The 27,735-nt window shown below is 36.2% G+C and overlaps 1 protein-coding gene across 3 annotated transcripts in view; it reads left to right on the top strand.

Annotated features, from left to right (window-relative positions):
* Nucleotides 1-27,735, top strand: part of zmat4a (zinc finger, matrin-type 4a) — a 111,119-nt gene that overhangs the window by 69,518 nt on the left and 13,866 nt on the right. For all 3 annotated transcript variants that reach the window (XM_051108714.1, XM_051108715.1, XM_051108713.1), the window contains 2 exons: nt 6,554-6,778; nt 22,941-23,037. In XM_051108714.1, the coding sequence (XP_050964671.1) occupies nt 6,554-6,778; nt 22,941-23,037 (322 nt within the window). The remainder of the gene's footprint in view (nt 1-6,553; nt 6,779-22,940; nt 23,038-27,735) is intronic.

The following is a 27,735-nucleotide window of genomic DNA, read 5'->3' as shown; positions in this document are numbered from 1 at the left end:
AATGTTTGAAATCTCCTGCCTGCTGGTGTCAGACTATTGTTTGTTATAAAGTAGACAGAAAACGCATTGCCGGTGAATCTTTTTCACTGCAGCAGTGGCCATGAACTGAATTTTTTGAACGTGAGAGTCTTGAAATGATTTCAATCAGTGCATTATGAACATTTTTTGTTGTTGTTTTCAACCTTCTCAATCTGCTATCTCATTCTCTGTCCCTAATTCCATTTCTGTTATATATATATATATATATATATATATATATATATATATATAGCAGGGATACTCGGGAGCCTTCTAAGTGATTTTAAAGTGCTTTTATGCCGCAGTAGGCAAAGGACAGCAAATAAATGGAAGGATGGAGGTGTATCTGCCTTTTGGGGATCAGACATGCTCATCGCTCCTCCCTGAGCTTGTGAATAAGAGGCACAGTGGGGGAGTGGATAGTATGGTGCTAATGATACACTGAAATAATGTAAAAGAGCTGGTTTCATGCCCCAAAAAGAGCAAGGAGTAACAGTTATGAACAAGGTTTTGGCCACCCCTGGTGACCATGAGAACATTAAGTAAAACTGAGATAGCCGTAATGAATGACTTTAGTGTCACAGGCCTGTGGCACCAAATTTAATTCAGGCAATACAGAAGGACTGTTAAAGCAGCAGTCTGGTTGCAGTAATTACGTTGGGTGAGACATTGCCGTCTGCATTGGGAGACTAGTGATGGAGAGTGATGGTGTTATTGAGGACATTCCCTGAGAATATTTTCACTTATTCTTTATCACTTGAGGCTCAGTGTTTCAGCTAATATGCTTAAATATACCCAGTGAATTGCTGTGCGATATTTCTGGAAAGACTTCACACTGACAATTAATCCTCATGAACAGTAGTTTATGTTCAAAAGTTTGGGATCATTCTTTTTTGTTTAAAGGAGACGTGTTATGCCCCTTTTTACAAGATTTAATGTAAGCCTCAGGTGTCCCCAGAATGTGTCTGTGAAGTTTCAGCACAAAATACCCCACAGATTCATTTTCAAAATGTCCATTTTGAGTGCATGTTTTCATGTGTGTCTCTTTAAATGCAAATGAGCTGCTGCTCCCCACCCCCTTTTCCAGAATTGGGCTGTGCCTTTACAGCTCGTGACTCAGAAACTCTGCTACAACAACATCTGTTTGGTTTTGATTGTCATGTCTAATGTGCTGAAATCACATATTTTAAACCATATTAGTTTAAACTTCTGATACAAGGTTTTCTGAGAGCGCACATCCATAGCATGCACACAGGAATTGGCTGCCACACAGCATGTGAGTACTAAACTAAGTGAGTACTAAACTAAGGGGGGGATTTGGGAAACGCTGTATTTGCAAAGACTTTATATATTGGAAGACTGTGCACTCCTATTACTTATGAATGGGAGAAAGTGCAATGCCCAATATGGAAAAAACAGCAACATTACACACTAAAAAGTGAAGTCACAATCAACCAACCACCCCTTTAAGCAGCTAAACTGTTTTCAAAATTGATAATAATGTGAAATGTCTCTTGATCTCCAAATGACTGTTAGAATCATTTCTGAAGGATCATGTAACACTGAAGGCTGAAGCAGTGGGTGCTAAAAATTCAGCTTTGCCATCACAGGAATAAATGACATTTTAAAATACTTAAAGGGGTCATCGGATGCTAAGTTCACTTTTACATGTAGTTTGAAAATTAATGTGTGTTGGCAGTGTATGTACAAATCTACCCTATAATGATAAAAATCCATGCAGTGGTTTTTAATTAATCTGTAAAAATAACATCCCCTTTTTCAAATCGAGCCATTCTCAGATGCCTGTCATTGTGGCGTCACACCCACAGAGATAGTTCCGACTTCCACGATAGTTGATTGACATGAGTGTCTTACCTCAGATCAGTTGTAACAGTCTGACCTCTTTGTTTCAACGCCAGAGCAGGAATGTAAGTTAGACAAGAATATCTCCAATTGAACGATTGAGGTGTTGTGTTGCTGGATGTAATAATGAACGTAGTGGTCGTCATTTCCTCCCGACATCTGAGCCGCTGAAGATGCAGTGGATTACGTTTGTTTGTGAAGGGAATGCGCCTCTCGATCTACATATATCCGTCTATGTTCACGCGAATCATTCGTGATCCAGCTTCACTTACAGCAGAAGTGAGTATAAGGGTTTTTTTATTAATCTTTGAGATCGTCTTTCCTAATAATGTGCTAGTTAGCAAGTTTAGAGGCTAAACGCGGCTAAAGTAAACAGGCTCGTCACTCCACAGAGAGAAGAGAGGGGCGGGGCGAGTAGAGCTCATTTGCATTTAAAGCAACCTTGACCAGAATGAGATGATTTTTGCAGAGCTGATTTTGGCAAGGTTGTTTTACACTACCATTGAGAATTTTTACCCAAAGTATATTATAGACTTTTCATTAAGACCCTAAAGAATCATATCAACTTGTGGAAAATGGTCATCCGATGACCCCTTTAAAAATAAAGAGTGTTGTTTTAAATTGTAATATTTTACCAAACAAGTAGACTGGCTATCCAGGCTTTTATGAATGACATGTGAGCAGTGTTTCATAATGAGGGTCTGTGCAGAATAAGAATATATGGCATTTTAGTACACACATATAACAATGAATCAAGACACTCAGCTCCACATATTCTATTTTACATGCAAAACACAGTGACAGTGACACTCACTATTAAGGCAAGGAACTATTACTAGGTTGTTACTATGTGACACATGACTCAAAGGGAAAAACGAACACAACAAATGTGAAAAACAATCTAGTAAATAATGTCAAAAGGCTTGGTGACCCTGGCATGAAAACCTTTGTGCTAGAGATGTGCAAAAATAAAACATGGCATCCTATATTGTAGAGGGATGGTTTTATGTTTGTTGGAAACAAAAACTTTCCTGTTTTTCCGTTTGATGGATGTCATTCTGTAAACCCCTGAGCTTGTAAATCAATACTCCAATGTTTCAGTGCCGGATTCTGCTAATATCCATAGTGTTACTCTGCAGGAGTCTGTCAGGTACTCCAATAACTGCAGCCAGGGCTTAAAGGAGTTTTATGAATTACACATAATGTGCTTTATTTTACTGTCACTTTTATTCAGTTTGTATTTGCTTTGCTCTTTGAACATTTTGTTTATTGTCAAGGCAACATTTGTTCTTCATCGACAGCTTAGCCTTGCCACACATGAAATGCTATGTAAATTTCCTATAAGAGGAGTGTGACCACACTTCAGGCAGGATTTAATTAATTTAATGGCTTTAATGCAAAAAAATTGTCTTTCATTGTGCCAAGAACTGATGGGCACTGCAATAAATAATATTTCTTTGCAGAGAATGACCGTTAGTTAAAAATAAACTAGATTAAGCTTTCTCAAAATGAAGTTGCCTGCTCATGTACTGTCGCCTTGTGGCAGCTCATTTATCTTCTTTAAATTTTCATCTCATGTAGCATTTTAATTTACGGGATCAAATTTAATTTTTGCAGTAGTGGTTGTTAATTGCCTAAATTAAATTTTGTGTCCCAACTACAGCATGCATTATAGTTTTATCAACCCTGCTGTGAAGGATGTAAAAGACGAGTGAAAAACAGACTGAAGGAATAATGCTTGTGTTTTGGCAGGGTATACATTTCCTGGCACAACGAGGGTACTTTTTAACACGTCTCTTGTTCGTGGTTGTCCCAGTTTTTACAAATATGCTAATAAATCAAAGCTTTGTCAGAAGCTTATGTGGAGTCTAGCCTCTGCCATAGCTTTTGCAGTCACTGCTAATATAGTTTATATATCAAATTATATATAAAGTTGCAAATAGGCCTGAAGAACAGAGTTTGTGTAAATGTAAACAAACTCTTTATCAGGTCAGTTCACTTTCACCGCTCAGTGACATCTATGAACACTAATAAAGTTAGACAGGAAGTGGCCCATTCTCTCCAATTGTCCTTTCTGCCAGATAATAGGATGTGATGTCATGGCTGAACAGAGCTTGTGTAAACATTGTCCATGGCAGAGTGGACAGCCACTGAGGTGTTAAAACTGATTGCTAGGCCGGCATTATGATTCTCTGGTGTGTTTTGTGTTTATTTGTGTCTGCTCTGTGGTGATGCCGCCATCCATGCATAAAAATGCATAAGCATACAAGAAATTGAAGCATGGCTTTGTGTGTGTGTGTGGGTCAGACTCAGGACTGTCAGAAACAATGCAAAGCATCACCTTTCTAATAAAGTCAGTGACAACAGCTTGTTAGTTATGTAGCAGCAGGACACATCTAAACAAAAAGATGAATAAAATCCCAGTAATTGTGTTGTTGCTGTCAAGATCAGAAATAATTTCCAACTAGAATCACTGCAGTGAACAAGAATAAGACACATACTTGTGTTTGTTTCATTGGGTTATCCGAATAGTAAAATGCCATTACATAGCTAAGAAGAATTTGTTTTATAAGTTCCTCTTTTGCTTTCTGAGCATGTACTTACAGAAAATCCAAAAATCCTCAAGCTATCTGGATTGCAACCAGGGTCCAAAATCACTCTTCAAGCGCCAAATGAGAGTAAAACTTGGCTTTGGCAAGTGAATAAAACAAAGTTTATTGCCAGTTGGCGGTTCATTTTATTAGAAATGGCAATATTGCATGATTTAAAACGGATAGTGTGCCCCTTGTGATGTAAGCAGTAGAATCAAAGCAGTACAAACTGTAAAACCTTAGTCCCAACCCTCACCTCTTTTGTTTATCTAGGATAAAGGCATTTTTACCCAGAAAAAAACTCCTGTTGTGACAAATGTATGCAATATTCTTCACGTTAAGCCTCTAAAGCGGCAATAAGAAAAATTCTGTTTTTGTGGCATTTGCATGTCACTGAGAGATAGAAATGGCAATGTTGCAAGTGACATTTTCTGTGATGTTTTGAACGGAAAATATTTTGGTTACACTTTATTTTGATAGTCCACTTTATGCATTCTACTACATAAAAGTAACTTTGCAACTACATGTCAACTAATTCTCATTAGTTTGCAAATACATGTCTACAAACTCTCGGAGCAGACTGTTCGGTTAGGTTTAGGGTTAGCAGAATAGGCTGACATATACTTGCATGTTTAGAAGGGTGTTAGATATTAAGCAGACAGTCTACAAATTCTCATTGCTAGCTGACATGTAGTTTCAAAATTACTTACTGTTAGTAGAATGTCTAAAGTGGACTGTCAAAATAAAGTGTTACCGACGATTCTTGTGATTTTTAGCATACTTCAGTCACATGCTTTTTATTTCAGATAAATGCTAATCTTTCGATCTTTCTATTCATCAAAGAAAATGCTAATCTTTCGATCTTTCTATTCATCAAAGAATCCTGAAAAAGAATGTACTCAGCTGTTTTAAATATTGATGTTAATAATAATAATAATCGCAGGAATAAATTACATTTTAAAATATTTCAGAATATTACTGCTTTTGCTGTATTTTGCAAATAAATGAAAGCTTGGTGAGCAGAAGAGAATTCTTAAAGAAAAAGAAAAAAAATCTTTACTGTTCAAAAACTTTTGACTGGCAGGGTATATTTACAATAAAATAATGCAAAATACCATTTCATTTCAATTTCTTCAACACTGGTTGGCAAAAACTTTGGACCCAGATTCCAATAAACATGTACAGAGAGTGATGGAAATCTAATTTGCAATGAATCTCTCCCTCAGTATTTAGGGGTTTGTACCAGAGAACACAGAACCTTGGCCAATGCCAAAAGTTTTATATAGCAATCTACAGAATTTACCATCTTGTCCCTCGTTGCCAGACTTCTGCAGATTTACCAAACACACCTCCCCAGCATATTTTGCTATTGCACTCAAATATAAAGCGTTAAAGGGTACTTCGGATGCAAAATTCACTTTTACATGGTGTTTGCATATAAATGTGTCTTAGCAGTGTGTGGACACAACCACCCTACAATGATAAAAATCCATTCACTCCTTTTTTAAAAACAAAAAACCTAAACAGTCTCAAGTAGCAAGCTGTTTTGATCTTCCTAGCAGTATGATGTCATACAGCTCAGGCCCCGCCCACATCAGCTGACGGGCTGTCCCGTATTAGCATATTTCCACCCTCAGCCAGTTGTATGCTGTTCGCCATTTTCTCCGCGCTCGAGCAGCTGTGACGACAACGTCTCGTAAGCAATGCAGGTGTTTTGTAGTTGGATGTAAAAGTGAACATTAGAGTCTTTATTTTCTCCTGACATCAGAGCTACTGAGTTGGTAACATGCCAACGAATGTGCAAAAAATGGAAGAGAGGGGGCAGGGTGAGCAGTAGCTCATTGTCATTTAAAAAGACATGCACCGACAAGCGTTGCTGCAAACAGAGCTGTTTTTGACAAGGTAAAAAGGGTGTTGTTTAACATGACCATTGTGGAATTTTAACCAATGTATGTTGCAGACATTCCATGAAGATACTAAAGAATCATACCAACTTTTGGAAAATGGGCATCCAATGTCCCCTTTAAATATACAATAAATAATGTACTAAATCGTTATTCCATTGTAACTTTTTTTTTTAGAGGTGCCACCTAGTCCAGTGAAAACACCCTCCTCAGAAACCTCTCCCGTGAGCTCGACTCGTCAACACCGGGATTCTGATCGCTACTGTCAGCTGTGCAATGCTTGGTTCAACAATCCTGGAATGGCACAGCAGCACTACGACGGCAAAAAGCACAAGAAGAACGCTGCACGTGCAGACCTACTGGAACAACTAGGGAAGACTTTAGACATGGGAGAGATGAAAGGTACAGACTCTTAAACTCTGTCTTAATGGCTGTTTATGGCTGCATGATTAATTTTGTTGTTGGTTCATTAGATGATGAAAGATTTTGTATTGCTTTACTGTCCTGCAGGTCTTTGATGGAAATGAGAGTGCTGATTATAATGGCCAGTGCAGCTGCCTAGAAATGAATTGGTTATGCAAAATTACATACTGTGTCATGTAATTAGACTTAAAATGACTAGGTGTGATGTTGTTATATGGTAATGGAGGTTTATGAAGAAATGAATTTAATACATGCAAATATTTTCCCTACGTTGTGTTTCACAATGAAACAACCCACCCCTGAAGTATTTACAATGTCCAAAAGTCCGAGACCATTCATTAAAATGCATCTGTTTAAATTTTTCTTATTAAATATAGAATTTAATTATTTTATTAGTGTAACAATTAAAACATAATTTGACAGCCACACTCAAAGTCACACGATCCATCTTCATCAAACATCATAATGTTTTTAGTTTCTTTGCTTGTTTTTGAAATTCCTATAAACTGTTTTTGCTTTCAGTGTTATGGATTTTTCTGTTTCTTTTTGATTTTGTTAAGACTTCTATCATGCAGCACAGAAATGTCACGAATATCAGCTCCTTTTCCTTTGATGCTGATGTCTTCAAAAGTAACTGCATTTCCATTGAAGAACGAACAGTTGTGACTTTTTATATGACCTCTTTGTTACACAAAGAATGAGAGCTCAGTGGCAAACTGTGAGGTCACAAAGATTGACCTGTGTTGCTCGTGTTATATTTCACTTTGCTTATTTATTGAAGGCTATTCCCAGCTCAGAGCAGTAGTCGGTACCGTGGGGCTCACTTCCTCGACAGATTAATGAAACCGCTCACATAATACAATAAAACTTCTCAATGTGTCTTTTACTTCCCTCGCTGCTTCTCCAGCCGGGGCTCCAAGAGAATAAAAGCAATAGGTTTGTGCGTCCAGAGACTTTGATACAGGCTATTAATTTCTGAGGGATGAAGAGTGTGCTCTGCTATTGTCCCATGGCTCACATTATGTCAATAACAATTATTAATAAATTTTCTCTCAGGTGAGCGGGAAAGGGGCCAGCGGTCATTGCTGTGAGGGATTCCACCACCTAGCAGAACTATTAGGTAACATGAGATGTTTCGTCTCATTAGAGCTTAAGGGACTCAGTCTGGTACAGATCAAAGCTTCAGAGAGATTGGCGCTGTGAGACTGAGATGAGCGCTGAGCTGAGGCTGGGTTTAGTTTGTTTGGACTGAAGGTTATCCCTAGCTTAGAGTGATGGATGGTGAATCCAGAGCATCCTTGTTAATGGAAGAGACGCTGGAGACTTGGCCAGGCTCATGGTGACTATTACACTGTCAGCACAAGATTAAAATGGAAAACAATTAGGGTGAGTGCTGAATGAGAAAATAAACTGGAGATTTTTACTTCACTTGAGGATAGAAGGTACAGCATTTTCCAAGATCACAATAGATTTATGAATTATTTTGTCAATTCACAAGCAAGATCAAGGTTTTAGGAAGCACTTTAAAGTAGGGGAGCTCACTGTCTTTGTTATAGTTTTCCTTTAACCGTAAATGATTTTTGCTCTATTTATTAGGGATGCATCGAGATTGCAACATAGGCTCATTGGAAAAACGTGTGTCTATGTATATTTCTGCAAAACAGAAAAAACATACCTATATGTACGAATCACTACAGTTTTCAGTTGAAATAAACACTAAACGTAGTAAAACTCTCAACTTTTATTATTTTTCAGACAAAGTATGATTTACAGGTGCAGAGTTTTCATTAATAAAACCTAATTTTCACACAATTACTTGCAGAATATTATGTTATGACTTCAAAACAATTTTAACATCCTGCGTGACTTGAAAAATTATGATTTTGAACATTGTCGTCACACATAAAGCTTCATATGCATGAGTTTTCTAATTCAGTAGGTTTACTTGGTAGCTCACGCGATACAGCATTGCACTTGAGTGATGAAGAGCTCCGGTACAAACCCTGTGAAACTACAGTTCGACAAAGCAATTCAAATCTGCATAAGGAAGTTAAACTAGCACAGCTGCATAAACAAATCCGTTTTTTGTATCACTTTTGCATTTGTTAACACTAACGGGCAGGTTTAGTTTTGCGTTTGGTGTAGGGGATGTTTCCAGCATGATAGAGCATTAAACTTTAGCAACACTCCCTGGATATTTGAATTCTAAACAGCTGCAATACATATCTCAAGCAGCATAATAAAAACGTAGCAATACATGCCTGTACCTGTACTAAACGTGCAGTAAGGTATGTAATTACAGTGTTGCAGAAATGTATATAGAGGTATGTATTTTCATGAGCCTGGGTTGCGAATTTTTGAAAACGGCATTTTTGGTTTTCGGCCAAAAGATAAAAATGGCAGAAAATATATTATGCGCTGCAGCGTCGTGTGGCGCTGTTTAATATTCTGCTCTATGAATGTGTATTCCGCTCATTTCTATGTAGTATACTTATTCCTCTTTGCAATAGCGCTACTGTAACATGGTGTAGAACAGCAGTACTGGGCAGCGCTGGTAAAGTGATGCTGAGCTTCTATGCTTTGCTCACATGTTCTGATAAAAGTAGCTTTGTAGGACTATACATTATTTAATTAATTAATTAAGTGTTATATCTGAATGCTGCATTAAAAAAAATTATATATTGATATTTAATATTAATATATTTTCTGTCCAATTTTATTGTGTTCTGTTAAGTAAAAGTGAGGTTATTTTATTGGCCTGTGTTTTTTTTAATTCAGTATCATTAAAATTTTTGAGTTAAATTAAGTCTTACAAAATCACTTTATATTATTTAATAAAATACTAAATAATTATTATAAAGCATGTTCTGTTTCGGTTTTCAGCCAAGTGCATCCAGAATTTTCATTTTGGTGCATCCCTACTATTTATCCAAAAATTTGATAGAATTTCCCCCACATTTTCCCAAGCGATTTCATTTTAATAACTAATGGTAAAATAATATTTAAAGGAGAAGTTCACTTCCAGAACAAAAATTGATTTACTCACCTCCTTGTCATCCAAGATGTTCATGTCTTTCTTTCTTCAGTCGTAAAGAAATTATGTTTTTTGAGGAAAAATTTTCAGGAATGTTCTCCATATAGTGGACTTCTATGGTGCACGCGAATTTGAACTTCCAAAATGCAGTTTAAATGCAGCTTCAAGGGGCTCTAAACCCAGACGAGGAAGAAGGGTCTTATCTAGCAAAACGATCAGTTAATTCCTGAAAAAAATTACAATATATATACTTTTTAACCTCGAACACTCGTCTTGTCTTGACAGTTAGGGTATGTCAAAAAACTCCCATCTCATTTTCTCCTCCAACTTTAGAGTCCTTTAAAGCCCCATTTAAACTGCATTTTTGAAGTTCAAACTCACGGGCACCACTGAAGTCCACTATATGGAGAAAAATCCTGAAACGTTTCCCTCAAAATACAATTTCTTCACAATTGACAACAGGAAGACATGAACACCTTGGATGACAAGGGGGTGAGTAAATTATCTGTAAATTTTTGTTCTGAGAGTGAACTTATCCTTTAACAGCAAAGAAACTGGTAAACTGAACAAATGTAAAACAAGGGCTGTTCTTTTTAATTTAAAAGATTTCTTTAAAAAAAAAATCAACAGAAATATTAAGCAGCACAACTATTTTATACATTCATAGTAATAAGAATGCCTTTGTTTCTTGAGCACCAAATGAGCAAAGATTTCTGAAGGATACATTGAACTAAAGACTGCATTTAAAATATATTAAAATAGAATACAGTTATTTTACAGTATTACTGTATTTTTAATTTAATAAAAGACTACTTTCAAAAACATTAAAAAACAGGTAAAAGTTAAAACAAGAGATTAAACAAGAGATTCTGCTGATTCAGATGATACTGAATGTCATTTAACATCAGCCTAATCAGTTCAGTTTTCACCAAGAAATTTTGAATATTTTTATCTCCAAATATTTTTTTATTTCTTCTTTAACTGCTTTATATTTATACACCATGACTACTTTTTTCAGTTTCAGTTTAAAATAGTTTGAGATGTTACAGCCATCTCCAGCCTCCCCTAAATATCCATTTTCAGTTTGCATTCGTTATCACACACTGTCATTTCTGCATCAGGAAGACCTGGACCAAAATGGACCATCTTTCATACACATTTCCTCTTCACTGGGTTAAGGAGGGAAAAATGGATGGGCCAAACATCTCTGCAATTTTCCCCTCGGCTGCCCGTTCTCACTGTCTGCCCTGCAAGGTCTCTCGCTAATGTCACCTAGTCATTACTCCAGCCAGGAAATGTCAGCGCAGACACCGCAGCATTCAGTAGTACGCCTCTGATGGCTTCTCTCCAACGTGATTATCAATTAGTAATGATGTGGCAAATCACCCTAACGGCCAGAGCAAGCGAGAGAGAGAGAGTTTGGCAGAGAGGGAAATGTTGCTGGAGAACTTGCTGTCTAATTCATCGGGCTGGGAGCTGCTGGTGGCAGGCTCATCTTTCACACTGAGCGTTAGCACCTACAACACTTGCCTCTGTCTCTCTTTCAGTATCCATCCCATGTTTTTTTTTTCTACTTGGCTTCTGTCTGCTCGCCTTAGATTTTTCTGCCTTTTTCTCTGTTTGCATATATCTGTCCCGGGCATCCTTTGAGTGTTGTCTGATGTTCAGAGCATCAGAGAGGGAGGCAGCAGTCACACTTTGAAGACTGCAACATCATGAAATATTCATAGCTTTTCTGTTGAGCGCTATGTCTGTGTGGTTTCTCATGAATGTGTGTGTGCATCTGTGAGTGCATGGCACGTTTTCTCTTCCTGTGGCTTTAAATTGCAGCACCTTTTTATTTACACAAAAGGAGGGCTAATGGTTACTTCTGTATTCTGTAGATTTTTTGGGGAGGGTAAACATCTAGGGGTTCTAATGCATTTTCTTACACTGAAGAAAAGGAGCCACTATCCAGGTGATGCCAGATGAACATTATAACAAATTCAGAAGTTTTTTTTTTTTTTTAACTTGAACCATGAACTTGAGCTGTATGCAGTTATTGGTGCAGATACACAGCTGATGATGCACTGTTAAATATGTTAGGACAAAAGAAAAGAGCAAACATTTAATACATATAACATTTTAAATGATCAATTATTGATTGAAATGAATTTATTTCTGTCAGATGGGTGAAATAAGTTGACGAGTGTTATATATAATTATTATATTTATTAATATGTACACTGCCGTTCAGAAGTTTGGGATCAGTAAAATTTGTAACATTTTTATAGAAGTTTCTTATGCTCATCAAGGCTGCATTTATTTGATCAAAAATCCAAAAAAAAAGAGTAATTTTGTGAAATATTATTTCAGTGTAAAATAACTATTTTCTAGGTGAATATATTTTCAAATTTAATTTATTTCTGTGATGCAAAGCTGAGATTCAGCATCACTATTCCAGTCTTCAGTGCCACATGATCCTTCAGAAATCATTCTAACATTCTGATTTATTATCGATGTTGAAAACAGTGCTGCTTAATATTTTTTGGAACCTGCGATACTATTTTTAGGATTCTTTAAGCATTTATAAAAAATAGAAAACTTTTGTAAAAATATAAACTTGGTCAGTACATTTTTATTCTTTCTTTTTTTAAAAAATGTATACTTTTATTCAGCAAGGATGTGTTAAATTGATAAAAAGTGGTAGTAAAGACTTATATTGTTACAAAAGATTTTAAAAGATTATATATTTATAAAAGATTATATATTTATATTTTGAATAATTGCTGTTCTTTTTAACTTTTCATTTATTAAAAAAATCTTTAAAAAAAAGAATCACAATTTCCAAAAAAATGTTAAGCAGCACAACAGTTTCCAACACAAATATATATATATATATATATATATATATATATATATATATATATATATATATATTTGTGTTGGAAACTGTTGTGCTGCTTAACATTTTTTTTTAACTTTTTTTTAGGATTCTTTAAGCATTTTTTAAAAATAGACAATGTTTGTAAAAATGTGTATATATATATATATATATATGTATATGTATATATATGTATGTGTGTGTATGTATATGTATGTATGTATGTATATATATATATATATATATATGTGTGTGTGTGTGTGTGTGTGTGTGTGTGTGTGTGTGTGTGTGTACTTGTTGTTTTTGCTACATTGTCTACATTGTACATTTTGCTACAAGGATAGTAAAACCTGAAATTTTTGACATTGTGGGGACCAGCCTGCGGTCCCCATGGGTACAAAAGCTTATAAATCATACAGAATGAGATTTTTTGAGAAAGTAAAAATGCAGAAAGTTTTCTGTAAGGGTTAGGTTTAGGGGTAGGGTTAGGGTAAGGGGACAGAAAATACAGTGTGGAGAGTATAAAAACCATTGCGCCTATGGAGAGTCCCCACAAGGATAATAAACCAGCCGTGTGTTTGTGTGTGTGTGTGTGGAAACTGTTGTGCTGCTTAACATTTTTTGGAGCTTGTGATTCTTTTTTTTTTTAAGATTTTTTTTAATAAATAAAAAGTTAAAAAGAATAGCAATATAATAATAATTCAGCATATTAGAATACTTTCTGAAAGATCATGTGACACTGAAGACTGGAATAATGGCTGATGAAAATTCAGCTTTGCAAAACCATTATTTTAAAATGTAATAATATTTCACAATATTACAGTTTTTTTCTGTAGTTTTGATCAAGTAAATGCAGACCTTTTTAGAGTTCATGATGTACTGTTTAGATGTTATTTAAATTCATAAGTTTAAATGTGTTAAATTGAATTTAAATGTATTTAATACAAATGTATATATTCTAATACATATTTGAATATCTATAAAGTTATGCATTTATAAAAAATATGTTTAAAAAAAAATCTATATTTTAAATATTTTCTGTTACTATTGGTCAGGGGAATTTCTCCTTTTATCTCCTCCTTTTAAGTTTTACATTCATTTAATCGTTTATGGCTTTTAAGGACTCCATTTGTTTGTTCAGATATATTTAGTGCATAGAAATGTTCTCTACTAAACTGCATCCGTGCTGTGAAATGTTTGTGGTGTGCAGTAATAGGTGTCTAAAGCCTGTCAACTTTCAGTTTTTCAGAGGTGAACTGAAGAGCAGACCTCATTTGATATCTCTTCCTCTTTTGCTCTTCACTCTCACTCTCGTTTTCCTCATGCACGAGTGTGTAGTTGCTATTTTCACCCTCGCTTTCATCCAACCCATCCTTTTAACACTTAACATTGCACACTGAACAAAACCCAACTCATTAGAGGGCCAATCCATAGTCATTTTGAAGGAGAGGCAGCAAATGGGGATTATTTTCCTCTTTCACGGCACTCCGTTAGACAGTGGAAGAAGCCCTTGTGATTTGAGCTGTCATTGCAATGTGTTGTGTTAGTTAGAATTATGCATAGTAGCCTTTTTTCCCCGTCTCGTGCAGCTATCATAATGCAGATTTCTTGCTGACAACATTTGATATTTTTGAAATATAAATTGTTTTAATTTATTCTGTGTACTCTTTTTACTCCTACAAATTGACATGCTTGCAGTGGAACACTGCAGAATGAAAACTTTCCATAAAACCTTCTAAACAGCAACATCAAACTGATGGTTTCACCATATTTTCATGCTTTTCATCATGATCTCATACTTTTATAACTGGCATATATTTAGCAGTGGAGTGACTGGAATGAATGTTGAAAACTGGACTTTAGTTAATGCTTTGGTTTGCCTTTGAGGAAAAGAGCTTTAATTTCAAACACTTTATCAATCAAGTCTACTTAGCTGTCCTCATTATAACAGAGAATGTTGATATAATGCAAACTGATATGATTTCAGAAGTGATTATGGCTCTTTTCTCTGAGTTTCTTTTGGTGTCATCAACAAGCCAATCAGGCAGCGCCTGTGACAAATTCCATCTATCCAAACACAGTCCTGCTGGTTAATTGGAAAGACAAGTTTGGAGATATAATTTGGCTCATCTGGTAATCAGCATCTTCACTCCAAAGGACGGTGCAATTACATTCTTCCTGCCTTGTGCTTCAGTCTATGATTGGTCTTACGTGCCACCCTGAAACCAAATGAGGAGTGTTGATAGATTTCATGTTAAGGCGACATATTATCTGTATTCTCTTAGGCTTTGTTGAAATTATATTTTTATATTATATAAAAAGGTCTAATTTAACACATCTTGCACCAGGACTGTCAGAATTTATTTAAAAAGAATAGCTCACCCCAAAAATAAAATTCGGTCATCATCCTTATGTTGCACTTTTTTTTAAACCTGTGTTTCAAAATGTGTACACTTTAAAGAATTCCACTTCCAGAACAAAAATTTACAGATAATGTACTCACCCCCTTGTCATCCAAGATGTTAATGTCTTTCTTTCTTCAGTTGTAAAGAAATTGTTTTTTTTTTAATAAAACATTTCAGGATTTTTCTCTATATAATGGACTGATATGGTGCCCCGAGTTTAAACTTTCAAAATGCAGTTTAAATGTGGCTTCAAACGATCCCAAATGCAGTTGTAAACGATCCCAGCCGAGGAAGAAGGGTCTTATCTAAAGAATTGTGTTTTTTTAATAAAAATAATACAATTTATATACTTTTTAATGTCATACACTCGTCTTGTCTTACTCTGCCTGTTTTTTTGTGGTTCATGACAATTAAGGTATGTCGAAAAACTCCCATCTCATGTTCTCCCTCAACTTCAAAATCACCCTTTATTGCTGTTTTACCTTTTTTGTTAAGGGTGTTTAATCTTCTCTGCATGTTCACTTGCCAAAGACTGGGTCGGTACTTCTGCAGCGATGTAGGATGATTTTGAAATGATTTTTGAAGTTGAGGGAGAAAGTACGGTGGGAGTTTTTCAACATAGCCTAACTGTTTTGAACCAGAATACACAGAGTTCAGGCAGAGCAGGACAAGACGAGGGTTGGAAATTAAAAAAGTATTTAAATTGTTTTTTTTTTAATGAAAATAACTAATTGTTTCGCTAGATAAGACCTGTCTTCCTCAGCTGGGATTGTTTACAACCACATTTGGGATTGTTTGAAGCCACATTTAAACTAATAGAAAATTTTCCTCAAAAAACAATTTCTTTACGACTGAAGAAAGAAAGACATAAACATCTTGGATGAAAAGGGGGTGAGTACATTATCTGTAAATGACCGAAGTTAGTTTCTGGAAGTTATTATTATTATTATTAATTTGCATCATTTAAGGGGCAGTTTGTTTTCTGCAGGAAAAAAGAAAAGGCATACATGTAAATGGTGACCAAATTTTCATCTTGGGTAAAATATATAAGGTACTTTTACCACATAATTGAGGTACTGTAATTATTAATATGTGAATGTAGTCAGAAGATGCTAAATGAATTGTGTTTGCAGTGCTAAATACGGGCACTAGCCGTGGGCTTTTTCAATTTGATATGGTTGATATGTTTTCTTCTGGAGCAGAAGTGGATCAGTGTTTGCTGAATTACCCACCACTTAGATGCCATCTGCGTGTCACTGTACAAATATGGGCATATTTTTCTCATTCATTCTTGTTTAGCATATTTGTGCTCCTGTTTAAATTCACACAGCTGAGCTGATGACAAATTGAGGCAGGCAGATTGTGTATTTACAGTGTAAATGTGCTGATTCAAGCAGGTTAGTGGTTGATAATGTGCTGAATATGGCAGGATGCTGTGAATTTGACCTCTGACCTCATGATCACTGCCAATGCAAAATGATGTAGTAGTTGGAACAGCTTTTATTTTACAGAATCCTCAGAATCATACTGTACTAATTTCTCTTTATGAACATATGCTTGGGTTTTCTGGCTCACTGAGGGAGTCAAAGCAAGATCTGTGCTTTACCATTAGGCCGGCAGATGCCTGGAGGTAAAAATAGATGAACCGTTGTTGCCTTAAAGTTCATAAATGATCAACTTGCCAGAGAGCTTGTCCTGTGGAGGCAAGAGTGGAAAAGCATGTGGGTATGGTAAAGCATTTTTTTCATTAGTAGGAGTAGTAGTAGTAGTGTATACTGTATATGTATGTGTGTGATTTTTCTTAATGTTTTTGAAAGAAGTCTCTTTTGTCTACCAAGGCTACATTTCTGATTTTATGATGTCTTAAGGATTATTCAGCATTGTCACCACAGGAATAAACTACAATTTAAAATATATTCAGATAGAAAACTGTTTTTTCGAAATTGAATATTTCACAATATTACTGTTTTACTATAGTTTTGCTCAAATAAATGCAGTCTTGTGATCATAAGAGATCTTTCAAATGCATTAAAAAGCCAATATGTAGTTAAAACCTGTTTGCTACACATTGGTGTGTTGAAATCCCAGCTGTGGTGAGTGTGTCCTGGTGTCTTCTATGATTGTTGATGGCAAAAGGAATGGACTCTTAAGTGTAATGATTAGTGACTAATAGTTTAAATATTATTCCAACTAGTTTACGTTGGTTAAACTATAGGATCGACAGATGGGGATCTCAGTAAGAATGTCCCAGGGCATGTCCCAGTTCAGTGGTGTTATGATCCCTGACGAGACCAGAAGCCTGAGGTGATAATATCCCTGAAGGCTTCATTAAACTTTATTGTGCTTTAGGAATTCTGCAAGCTGTTTGTTCCATTCCATCTACTTCACATTTTTATTCTGAATAACACACTCAGCCAAGTGGTCAAAATGTAATTCCTAATGCATAGAAGAATTATTTCCTTAAAAATTCTACATTTCCATTTAAATGCATCCATATACTATGAAAAGCGAGTGTATTGTGCTTTGTGAAAAGTATGCATTTTATATTTATTCCAAAATAATAATTCAGTGCAGTAACAGTTTAAACAATATATTTTATCTGTGAACTTATATTCAGCTATTCTTTTTAAGAGGTAACCTTTAACTATTTTTGAATTTTTCAGATCAGTCATCACAGCTTAGTAACTACTAGTCACAGACACAGAGATTTACTTAAAATTTCACCAAGCTGATTACTCATTAAAAACTCCCACAGATCATGTTTTCATGTCATTTTAAGCCTTATTTTGACGTAACAAAGTGGTTATATCTGAGTGTGCAAGTTGTTTACTTACTTTTTAAAAGTGCCCCTATTATAGATCATGAAAGGTTTATATTTTGGTTTTGGGAGTCCCCAATAAGAGGTTGACATGCATGCAAGGTCAAAAAACACTTTCATTGTCTTATAATGTGCATTTATTTTTTACCTTATTTGCTCAACAACTCCCAAACAGTTCTCTCAACGATTCATTTCCTCCTTTGTGTGACGCTAATCTGTGGTGATTGGTCTGATGACCAAGTCTGTTTTGATTATCGATGTTCATGATTCAAGATATTCATGTCTTTCTTTTTTCAGTCGCAAAGAAATTACGTTTTTTGAGGAAAACATTCCAGGATTTGTCTCCATGTAGTGGATATCAATGGTGCTCAATGGATTGTTAAAGGTTAAAAAACAGAAGGTTAAAAATCCAGTTTCAATGAAGCTTCAAAGGGCTTTAAACAATCTCAGCTGAGGAATAAGGAACTTATATAGAAAAACAAGCTATCATTTTCTTAAAAAAAAGTTTTCCCAGGCAACAAGTGGGCAGGCAATATGCTGACGCTTCATGGATTGGGATTAGTTTTAAAAATGACTCATTTCAATGATTCAGAGTCAACTCTTTCTTTTAAAAGACCTTTAAGTACTTTCAGATTTAACATTTTGCAGGATGTTTTCATTCGCTTAAAGCTGTGTGACTGCATTAAAGGTCATTTTCAAAAATCCTTAATGAGGCAATTTTAATTAGTCTTCCTATTAACACCATTTTATTGTTCATTCAGACTGATTTGTCAGCACGGAACGCACACAAACACAAGAGGCTGGATTTATCGTATGAACCAATCACAGCCGAACATAACCAGTCATAACCAGTCATATTCAATCATATCGTGATGGAGGCATTGCCTCCTCTCAGATGATTGTCTCCCTTTCATTCTCAATTACCCCCCACCAAACTATGCAAGGGTGCCCAAACTTGGTCCTGGAGGGCCTGTGTCCCAAACCTGCCCCAAAATACCTGCTGGGAAGTTTCTAGCATGCCTAATAAGAGCTTGATTAGCTGATTGAGGTGTGTCTAATCGGGGTTGGAGCTAAACTCTGCAGGACACTGGCCCTCCAGGACCAAGTTTGGGCACCCCTGCTTTAGTGAGTCTGTTAAAACTCAATGGGCTCAGGGGAGGTGAGAGAGACGCGGACTCCCACTGTAACTTTTTATCTGCTGGTGTCACTGTTGGACAGTGTTTCTTCAGAAAAACGACTGATTTATACATTTCTTAATGATATATTTTGTAATATTCGTGTTGTTTTTCGCTACAAATGTAATATTTTGAGGAGGCACTGCCTCCCTTGCCTGCTCAGAGGAAACTGAAACAAGGGTAGCAAAGAGGCAACATTCAATCTCATCTATTCCACTTGTGGTTTCTCTATTCCCGTTTGGAGGATATTCCGTGCTAACCGTAATAAATCTGAAACAAGGGTGACAAAGATGAGAGAGACTTCATAGGAGTTACGCACTGGTTGACTCTTCATTGCTCGTGTGTTCCGTGGGCGGCGTGACAAGCAGAACGGATGGCTAACATTGATGGATGCCTGGACGGTGCTCCATTATTTCACCATTTCAAAAAGCATTTGAGAGGCGGCCTGTCAAAAGGCCAGCTGGGAGTCACCACAAGCTACACAGTCCCGCCACATCCTCTCAATGTCAGTACCCAAGAGTGTGTGTGGGTGGGGGGAAAAAAGTGAGTGGGTGTATTTATCCCACCAATAAAATACACTGGTTGTAAAGGGTGAACAATATGGTGATCAGCATGCCCAGACTGAATCTGTACCCACAAAACTCAGCAGAAAGTCTCTTTTATGCAGAATTCTGCAGGAATATTTCTGCCCAAAAATCAGTGCAAAGAATGCAATAAAAATATGTAAATTCTTTCTAGGCCATCCGCCTGAGACAAACCGTGGGCACATTGTACAAATGTGAAACTGCTGAAGTCAAAAAATATTTTGTTTATGACCGTGCATCTAGGAGCCTTAAAAAGTTGTGGACGGAAAGGACATTTTTTGCTGTGCTTTTCAGTTTCACTGTTGCTGATATGATTAGCAAGTTTTAAAAACTCCTGCTGGCTGCCCAGTGGCAGAAATAATCAGACTCTTGGGTATAACACAGATAGACACAAGGAAGACTTTGTTCCTGGTCTGTCAATGTCAGGTTTTTTTTTCTTCATATCAACAGAGACAGCAAACTCTAGATCAGGGGTGGCAAACATCGGTCCTGGAGAAAATAATGTCTTGCTGTTGATTCAACATCATGCCTAATTTTACTCATTCTCATACATCTAGAGCAGGGGTGGTGAACTCCAGTCCTGGAGAGTCGCAGCCCTGCAGAGATTTGCTTTAACCCTAATCAATCACACCTGAACAAGCTAATCAAGGTCTAAAGGGTTACTAGGAAGCTACAGGCAGGTGAGTTTTAATTAGGGTTGGAGCTGAACTGCAAGGCTTCGACTCTCCAGGACTGGAGTTCGCCACCCCTGCTCTAGATGTATGAGAATGAGTAAAATTAGGCATGATGATGAATCAACAGCAAGACATTAATTTTTCCATGCCCTTCTCCTCCGAACGTTGTTTATGGGTTTAACTCAATTTGGAGAGAAGGAGATTGCAAAGGCCATTTTTCAGCTGCAATATCATTAGTGCAACATGACAGCAATTACACGGGACGCTTAATCCATAACGGGGGTGCAGGCAGGAAACAGCACTGATAGAGAGCCAAAGTGCTGCTGTGTCATGTTAGTCACAAGCTTTTTGGTGCCCAAAGTCAACACACAAATAGGTAGAGTACCAGAGAGTAACTAACTATAAGTAGCAATGCTACTAACACAACTAAACATTTTTTAGTAGTGTGAATACTTTCCCAACAGGTAGAACTGTTGTGTGACAGAACACTGTGTTTTCAACATCAAATATGAAATTCACCAATTTTTGAGGTAGTAGGGTAGAACGGGGCTAAAGGCATCCCCAGGTAAAAGGCGCCTTTGATATAATTTTCCTCTAAACCACTAGATGGCAGAAAAACATGGCTTGGCACTTTCTAAAACATTCAGTTTTCAACATACACGTGCAAAATTGTCTGATCCTTGATGTGATCACGGGAAGCAGTGCAAAGTCGATTCTGTGCTTGCTTGATCTAATATTTGATGTTTTTAAAAATGTTGTAGATTTAAGCAGCAAATGAGAATTGCTAAAATTATTCAATATATCTTGAGACAAAGGTCTTCTTAATGATTTTCAGTTTTGTTTAAGATAATTGAAACAGCAGTTTTAAATAACAAATTAATATGTAAAAGTATGGTATTTGGGGTAAAAAGCGCCCCTGCTGCTGGGGCTAAAAGGCACAATAATTAATAGAAGGCTGACTTTTCCATTTGTTGACATGACATTGTTAGATTCAGATGGTAAATATCATATATGATGTTGGGTGTTCATCTTAGAGATGATCACCATGTTTAGAATGAAACCATCATATTTAAAAACATGCTATTAATCATATCATATAATAAAATATCATTTGTTGTTACTACTGTAAATCTATATTAAATTATGGGATCTCCTTCAATGCTTTCAGAATCTTTACATTTTGAAATTGTTTTGTTTCTGTATTTTAAAATATATGTTTTATATTAACATATTTCAATGACAGTATATTTACTGAACAAAAATAGTTATTTTATTTATCAAAGTAAGTAGAAAATAGCACAAACTTTGCTAAAGTGACTGTTTTGAATGAGTATTAACCTGTAAATTATTTAACATTATTTATGCTAAAGTATTTGTATTAATACTGTGTGCCTTTTACCCCATCCTGGTGAGCCTTTTACCCACCCCCCCCCCCTCCGGACACCTTTTTATGAGAATTTTTAAACAAAATAAATGGCTTGTATGATTTATTTTCACACAAAATGTGTTGCTCCATAAATGTTCAATACGAACCTATGTATTTTTCTGCAATCGTACGCTTTGGGCACAGTGAAAAGCACTTTTTTTTTTCTTAGGGGGTGCCTTTAGCCCCGTTGTACCCTGTTTTTGAATTCGTAATATAAATTAGCTTTCTTAGAATCTAGTTCAATTTAATGCTAAAAGTATCTGACAGTTCATATACTACTTAAAATTCTGAGTAGCTTTAAAGTTTTAAAGTGGGTTCCTCATCACTGAATAATAATATGAAGTGTTATTCAGCCAAGTTTCACTCTTCTCATATTTCTTCATCGCTGCATAAGACCGACACGGTTCCTGACTTCTCCTCTCTTGCCCTTATGGGTGCGACAACATCAGTATCCCAAGCTGCATTACAAGCCACATGGCCCTCTCAAATATTTATAATGTCACTTGACGCACACACACGAGAATACAGGAACCTGTCTCCTCAAAGGTTCCCCCGCCCTCCCTAGACATGGATCGCATTTCATGGAGAGACCTTCCATTGTAATTTCATAGTTGTTCTTAAAAGCACAAATAAATAAATAAAAAGGCTTGACATTTCTATATTTATATCTCTTTAATTGATTCTCCACACTCACACACACACATTCCCTCAGGGTACGGTAATCAGGAGAGTTGATCAGGCAGAACTGCGAAACACAGCCGAGCAGTGACCCGTGCTGAGCCTCGGCTGACTGAGAGAGATAGAGACCAGCGTTATCTCATTCCCCAGTTAGTCCTTCTGTTCTCGGGAATGACATGATAAGGCTTTATTGACCACTCTGCTTTCAGCTTAGCATGGTGGAGAGGCTGTGGACAAAAGATAGTCAAAGGATATGCATGTAATGTTATTTTTTATGATTCACCTCAAATATAATGAAATCGTTTTGTCCTCAAATATAATGAAATCGTTTTGTCCTCTAAACGCTGTAAAGATGATGCCACTGAAAGATGTACATGGTGAGATTTCACAGTTGAAATTTCATACTATGACTGCCATGTTAGATTATGTGCATTTGAATTTGTATGCTAAAACACTCATTTGTGTGTGTCTGTTTTCTCTGTAGGTCTAAAACGCTGCTACACATGTGATGTCTGCAGTGTCACACTGAATTCAGTGGCACAGTATCATGCACACCTGCAGGGCTCCAAGCACCAAAACAAGTAAGTGTCAACGTGGACCTTGTGCAAAAAATAATTTAAATAATTTAATTGATGCAGTATGTGTACTTTGTGTATTCTGTTTAATATCAGTAAAATAAAAATTAATTAGGCAGAATTAAATGTAAATTAAAGTAAAATTAACTATTACAAAAGGTAAATAATCGTGTAAAATAGCTAAAAGTAAACCTTGAGTAAAATGTCACAGGACAAAGCAACATTGATACAGTCCATCTCCATGCTTAAGGTTTACCAAAATGTTTTATTTTACTATAATGAAGTAAAATTGTATGTTTACTATAGTTATAGGGATAGTTCACCCAAAAATGTAAATTCTATCATTAATAACCCTCATGTTGTTCCAGACCTGTAAGTCCTTTGTTCATCTTTGGAACACAAATTAAGATATTTTTTATAAAATCTGAGAGCTTTCTGACCCTGCATAGACAGCAATGCAACTGACACATTCAAGACCCAGAAAGATAGTAAGGACATCGTTAAAATAGTCCATGTGACATCAGTGGTTCAACCGTAATGTTATAAAGCTATGAGAACACTGTTGCTGTCTATGCAGGGTCAGAAAGCTCTCAGATTTCTTCAAAAATGTTTGTGTTCCAAAGATGAATCAAGTTCTTACAGGTTTAGAATGACATGAGGGTGAGTAATTAAGGGGTTAGCTCACCTAAAAATGAAAATTAGCCCATTATTTACTCACCCTCCAGGCATCCTAGGTGTATATGACTTCTTCATTCTTTCTAGCGAATCCAATCAGAGTTATAATAGAAATGATTTTGGCACTTCCGAGCTTTCTAATGGCATAGATGGGTGTTTCTCTTCATCAGTCTAAAACAACTCCAATAAAGTGCACGCACTGTGGAGAAACCAAACCATAACAACAGTCATGATTAGAGGTACAAAACAATTTTTTTTTAAGAAACATGTTAGAGGATTTCGATATAAACCAAGAGGGGACTGGTTTTCCTTTGCTAAAGTAAGGAAGCTTCGCTTCTGTAAACAAATGTTGGTTTTTACGAGACTCACAGGCGCTTGTGCACCACCAACGTCCTACGTCATCTGCCTGGCAGAGCTTCCGTGTACAACCAGTGAGCACAAAAGAAAAAAATGACCAGTGAGTGCAAGCTAGATTAAAGTGATTATTACGTTACAGGTTATTATAGGAGACCTTTATTCACCCCCCGGAAACATGAGAGGCACTTTTTATTATGGATGGATGCACTTTATTGGACTTGTTTTGGACTGTTGAAGAGAAACACCTGCCTATTGCCATGATAAAGCTTGGAAGTGCCAGGATCATTTTTAATATAACTCCGATTGGATTCATCTGAAAAAAGGAAGTCATATACTGTACAGCTAGGATGCCTGGAAGGTGAGTAAATAATGGGCCAGTTTTCATTTTTGGGTGAACTAACACTTCAATGACAGAATTCTCATTTTTGGGTAAACTAACACTATAAAATGTGTGTGTGTGCCTCAGGTTTGAGCTTCCACTGAGAATAGCAAGTCAGGTTTGATTACCATTAACCATCAACACTGGATGGACCAGCGAACTCATGAAATATGACATAAAGAATTTGCTTATATGAGTTTGCTAATGGAGAATATTATAGTGACTGATTTTAGTGGAACTATGTATACAGTACTCTGTGCATCGAGTATTGTGTGTTTCTTTTCCATTCAGTATCTATCAGTGAACATTACATATTGCAATTGCAACTCGTACTAGGTGATGATGATAATAAAACAAATGGTGCGCAATAGTTTAGTGAACTAGACAGATTTCCTGGAAGTGGTAATAGGTTCCAGGGCATTTTTGAATGCACCTAGATTGTTATTGAATTTTTGGACTGTTCTTCTTTAATTTATCCCTAAAATTGAGTTTTTGCTCCCTTTCATGTACTTGTAAATTGAGATTTTCTTATGCTTGCTCAGTCTCTCAGTCCTCTGAATTGGCAGTCAGACTGTTTGCTCTGAATTTCCCCCTTCTTTCAACACTCCGCTCCAAGCGTATTTGAAGCAATTACTCCATAATTTTGGTACTGACCCCAGTTGCTCTGTTTACACACACATGCGGGTCATTAACTGTGCAAACATAAGGAGCACATCCAAAATTGAGATTTTAGCGAGCACTGAGACTAGACTCTCAGTCAGCTCTCCATCACTTATTAAAAATCCTTCTCAATTTCTCCTCACTAGAAAGAATCTACAGTTCTATAACTCTGAGCTCTTAAAAAAAAAGTGCAGCCTGACTCCATCTACATCTAGTAGCTGTCAGACATCCAGCCCTTTTATCATCTGCTGCCATCATATTGGATGTGTTCCCTATCCTGTGGTCCAGTAGCATATGTTTTGGGGGTGTTCTGCACTCTGCTTGCTGATCCTTATCCAGGTGGTTTGTTTCGAGTGGACCACCTCAATGAGTTGACTGATTGAGATACAAATACAGACTGACACACAAACACATATAACCAAACGCATATAATATGGGGCCCTTGCAAAGCAAAAAACATGGACAAAATTGAACTTCATCTTCAGAGTGGATTTGAGATTTCACAAGCATTTCACTATTTTATTTGATACAAGCAATCGTCAGATATACACAGAAACTCAAAGGTCTTCACTACAACTTGCCAAAGTAAAAGTTTGGTTCAGAAATTATGACATAATAACAATGATAGTATACACACACACAAGCACAATGAGGAGTTTTTGCTCTTTGTGGTGGGGTGGTGAAACAAATGGCCCTCTCGTGATATGAGTATCGATAAGTGATCAATAGACACACTCCGGGTCTCCTCAGACAGACTAAATGAATTCTCCTGCCTCTTCCCTTCTCCATTCAATCAAGCAAAATCCTAGCCAGCAAGCCAAATATGTTTCCCCTGCCAAATTGAAAACAACCTTATATTCAGTAATTCAATTCAGCTCTAAGGGACGTAAGCATTATCCACACTCCATTGAGTATTTTAATTTGAGGAACACATTTCTCTTTCTCTTATTTCACGGCATGGCATTGCTGATGAATTTTTATCTGTGATTGTGATGGAGTAGGTAACAATAAACTCTTGTCTCATATGAACGCAACATATGAAATGCTCTGTATATGCAGCAGCTCTGTCACAGTAAGGGCTTTCTGTGTGACTCACACAGGACAGTTTGACATTTGAATATTTCTAAGTTAACGTAAATCAATAACAATTACAATTTTAACAATATTTTAAGCGTGATTTATGAGATCTTCTGTATTTTGAATCCAGTTTTTCTTTGTAAAATAATTTTTGTTACAGTACTGACAATTTGTTACGGTAGTGACAATTTTATCGGACAACACCCAAAAAAAGACAAAGATGTCACTACTGAAACTTCACCAAATGTTTCATTCGTGACTGTTTTGGTATTGACAATTTTAGATATTTTTGAACCTAACTCAAAGATGAGGCTCAGCACATGGTTAGCTACAGTAGCACAGTTCTAAACAGTTGTACACATAAAAACTAAATGTTATGGAATACCTGCCAAAAAAAAAGTGTTTAATTATAGAAAAATGGTGATCGGTAGTAACATTCTTTAAAGTTACACACAGATTTTTTATACTTTTGAACACTTTTACTTAAAAATGATGGGGTCTATCTACTTACCATGTAGCTATGAGAGAGAGTGACACATAAATATTTCCTGATCATAAATGTAGGTTTGTAGTTAAAATCAGTCTCAGCCAATGGACTAAACGTTTCGTCAATTCTTTTTTTTTTTTTTTTTTGGGTTGTGGAACAGCAGTTTGCACCAATTCTGTAAAATGGCACATATATCTATATATATTGATATTATAAAAAGTAAGCAGTAATATTGTGAAACATTACAATTTAAAACAACTGTTTATTTTAAAATTATTTCAGAAGAACAGTATTAATTTTAAAATAGTAAAAACGTCTAATGCATCTTTAATGCATCTTTGCTGAATAAAAGTATTAATTTCTTTAAAAAAAAAAAACAAAACATGAGGTGTGAGAACCCAGAAAATAATAGATGTGTCAAAGCAAATATAAAGCATGCATAACATGATTTAGTTTAATGCTGCTTTATTTACCAGGACATCCCAAGCAAAACAAGTTTTCCATAGCATTTATTCTAAAGACCATGAAACTTTACAAAAGGTTCAGAGTAAACTTTTAATAACTATTTTCTTGATTCAGTGCTTGTCTATACTCTAAAGTTTCTGTAAGATACAAAGGTTTTAATGCTGGTTACACAGACAATCAAGTGACCTGTGACACAAGGGTTGTGTGTACATGTGATTTCCTGATTAACACACAGAGAAGACAGATAAATAAAGAGGCTAGGGGATATGGGCAGAATAAGAAAGAGGTAAAAGACTCATTCCTCCTCCACTCCAGTATCAATAGGTCAAACCTGGACGACAGGCTCATTACCATGGCATCACTACAGTCCTGTCGCACCATCCATCAGTGTCCCTCCATCAGATAGCTTGCAAACACAGGAACAACACACTTACTACATAAAGAAACATGCCTTTCTCCATTCTCTTTGTCAAAAATACTCTTTCTCCTATGCAGTGTTTGGTCTTTCTGACTGATAACTGCAACTGTTGTTTCATGTCTTTCGTAAACTGTCTCAGAACTAACAACCATATTGATGTTCATTCTTACTAATATTTTTTCACGA

This window comes from Labeo rohita, chromosome 5 (genome assembly GCF_022985175.1).
Source record: "Labeo rohita strain BAU-BD-2019 chromosome 5, IGBB_LRoh.1.0, whole genome shotgun sequence".
NCBI classification, from domain to species: Eukaryota; Metazoa; Chordata; class Actinopteri; order Cypriniformes; family Cyprinidae; genus Labeo; species Labeo rohita.
The sequence above is the reverse complement of the archived record's forward strand: the minus strand, read 5'-3'. Positions and strand labels throughout refer to the sequence as shown.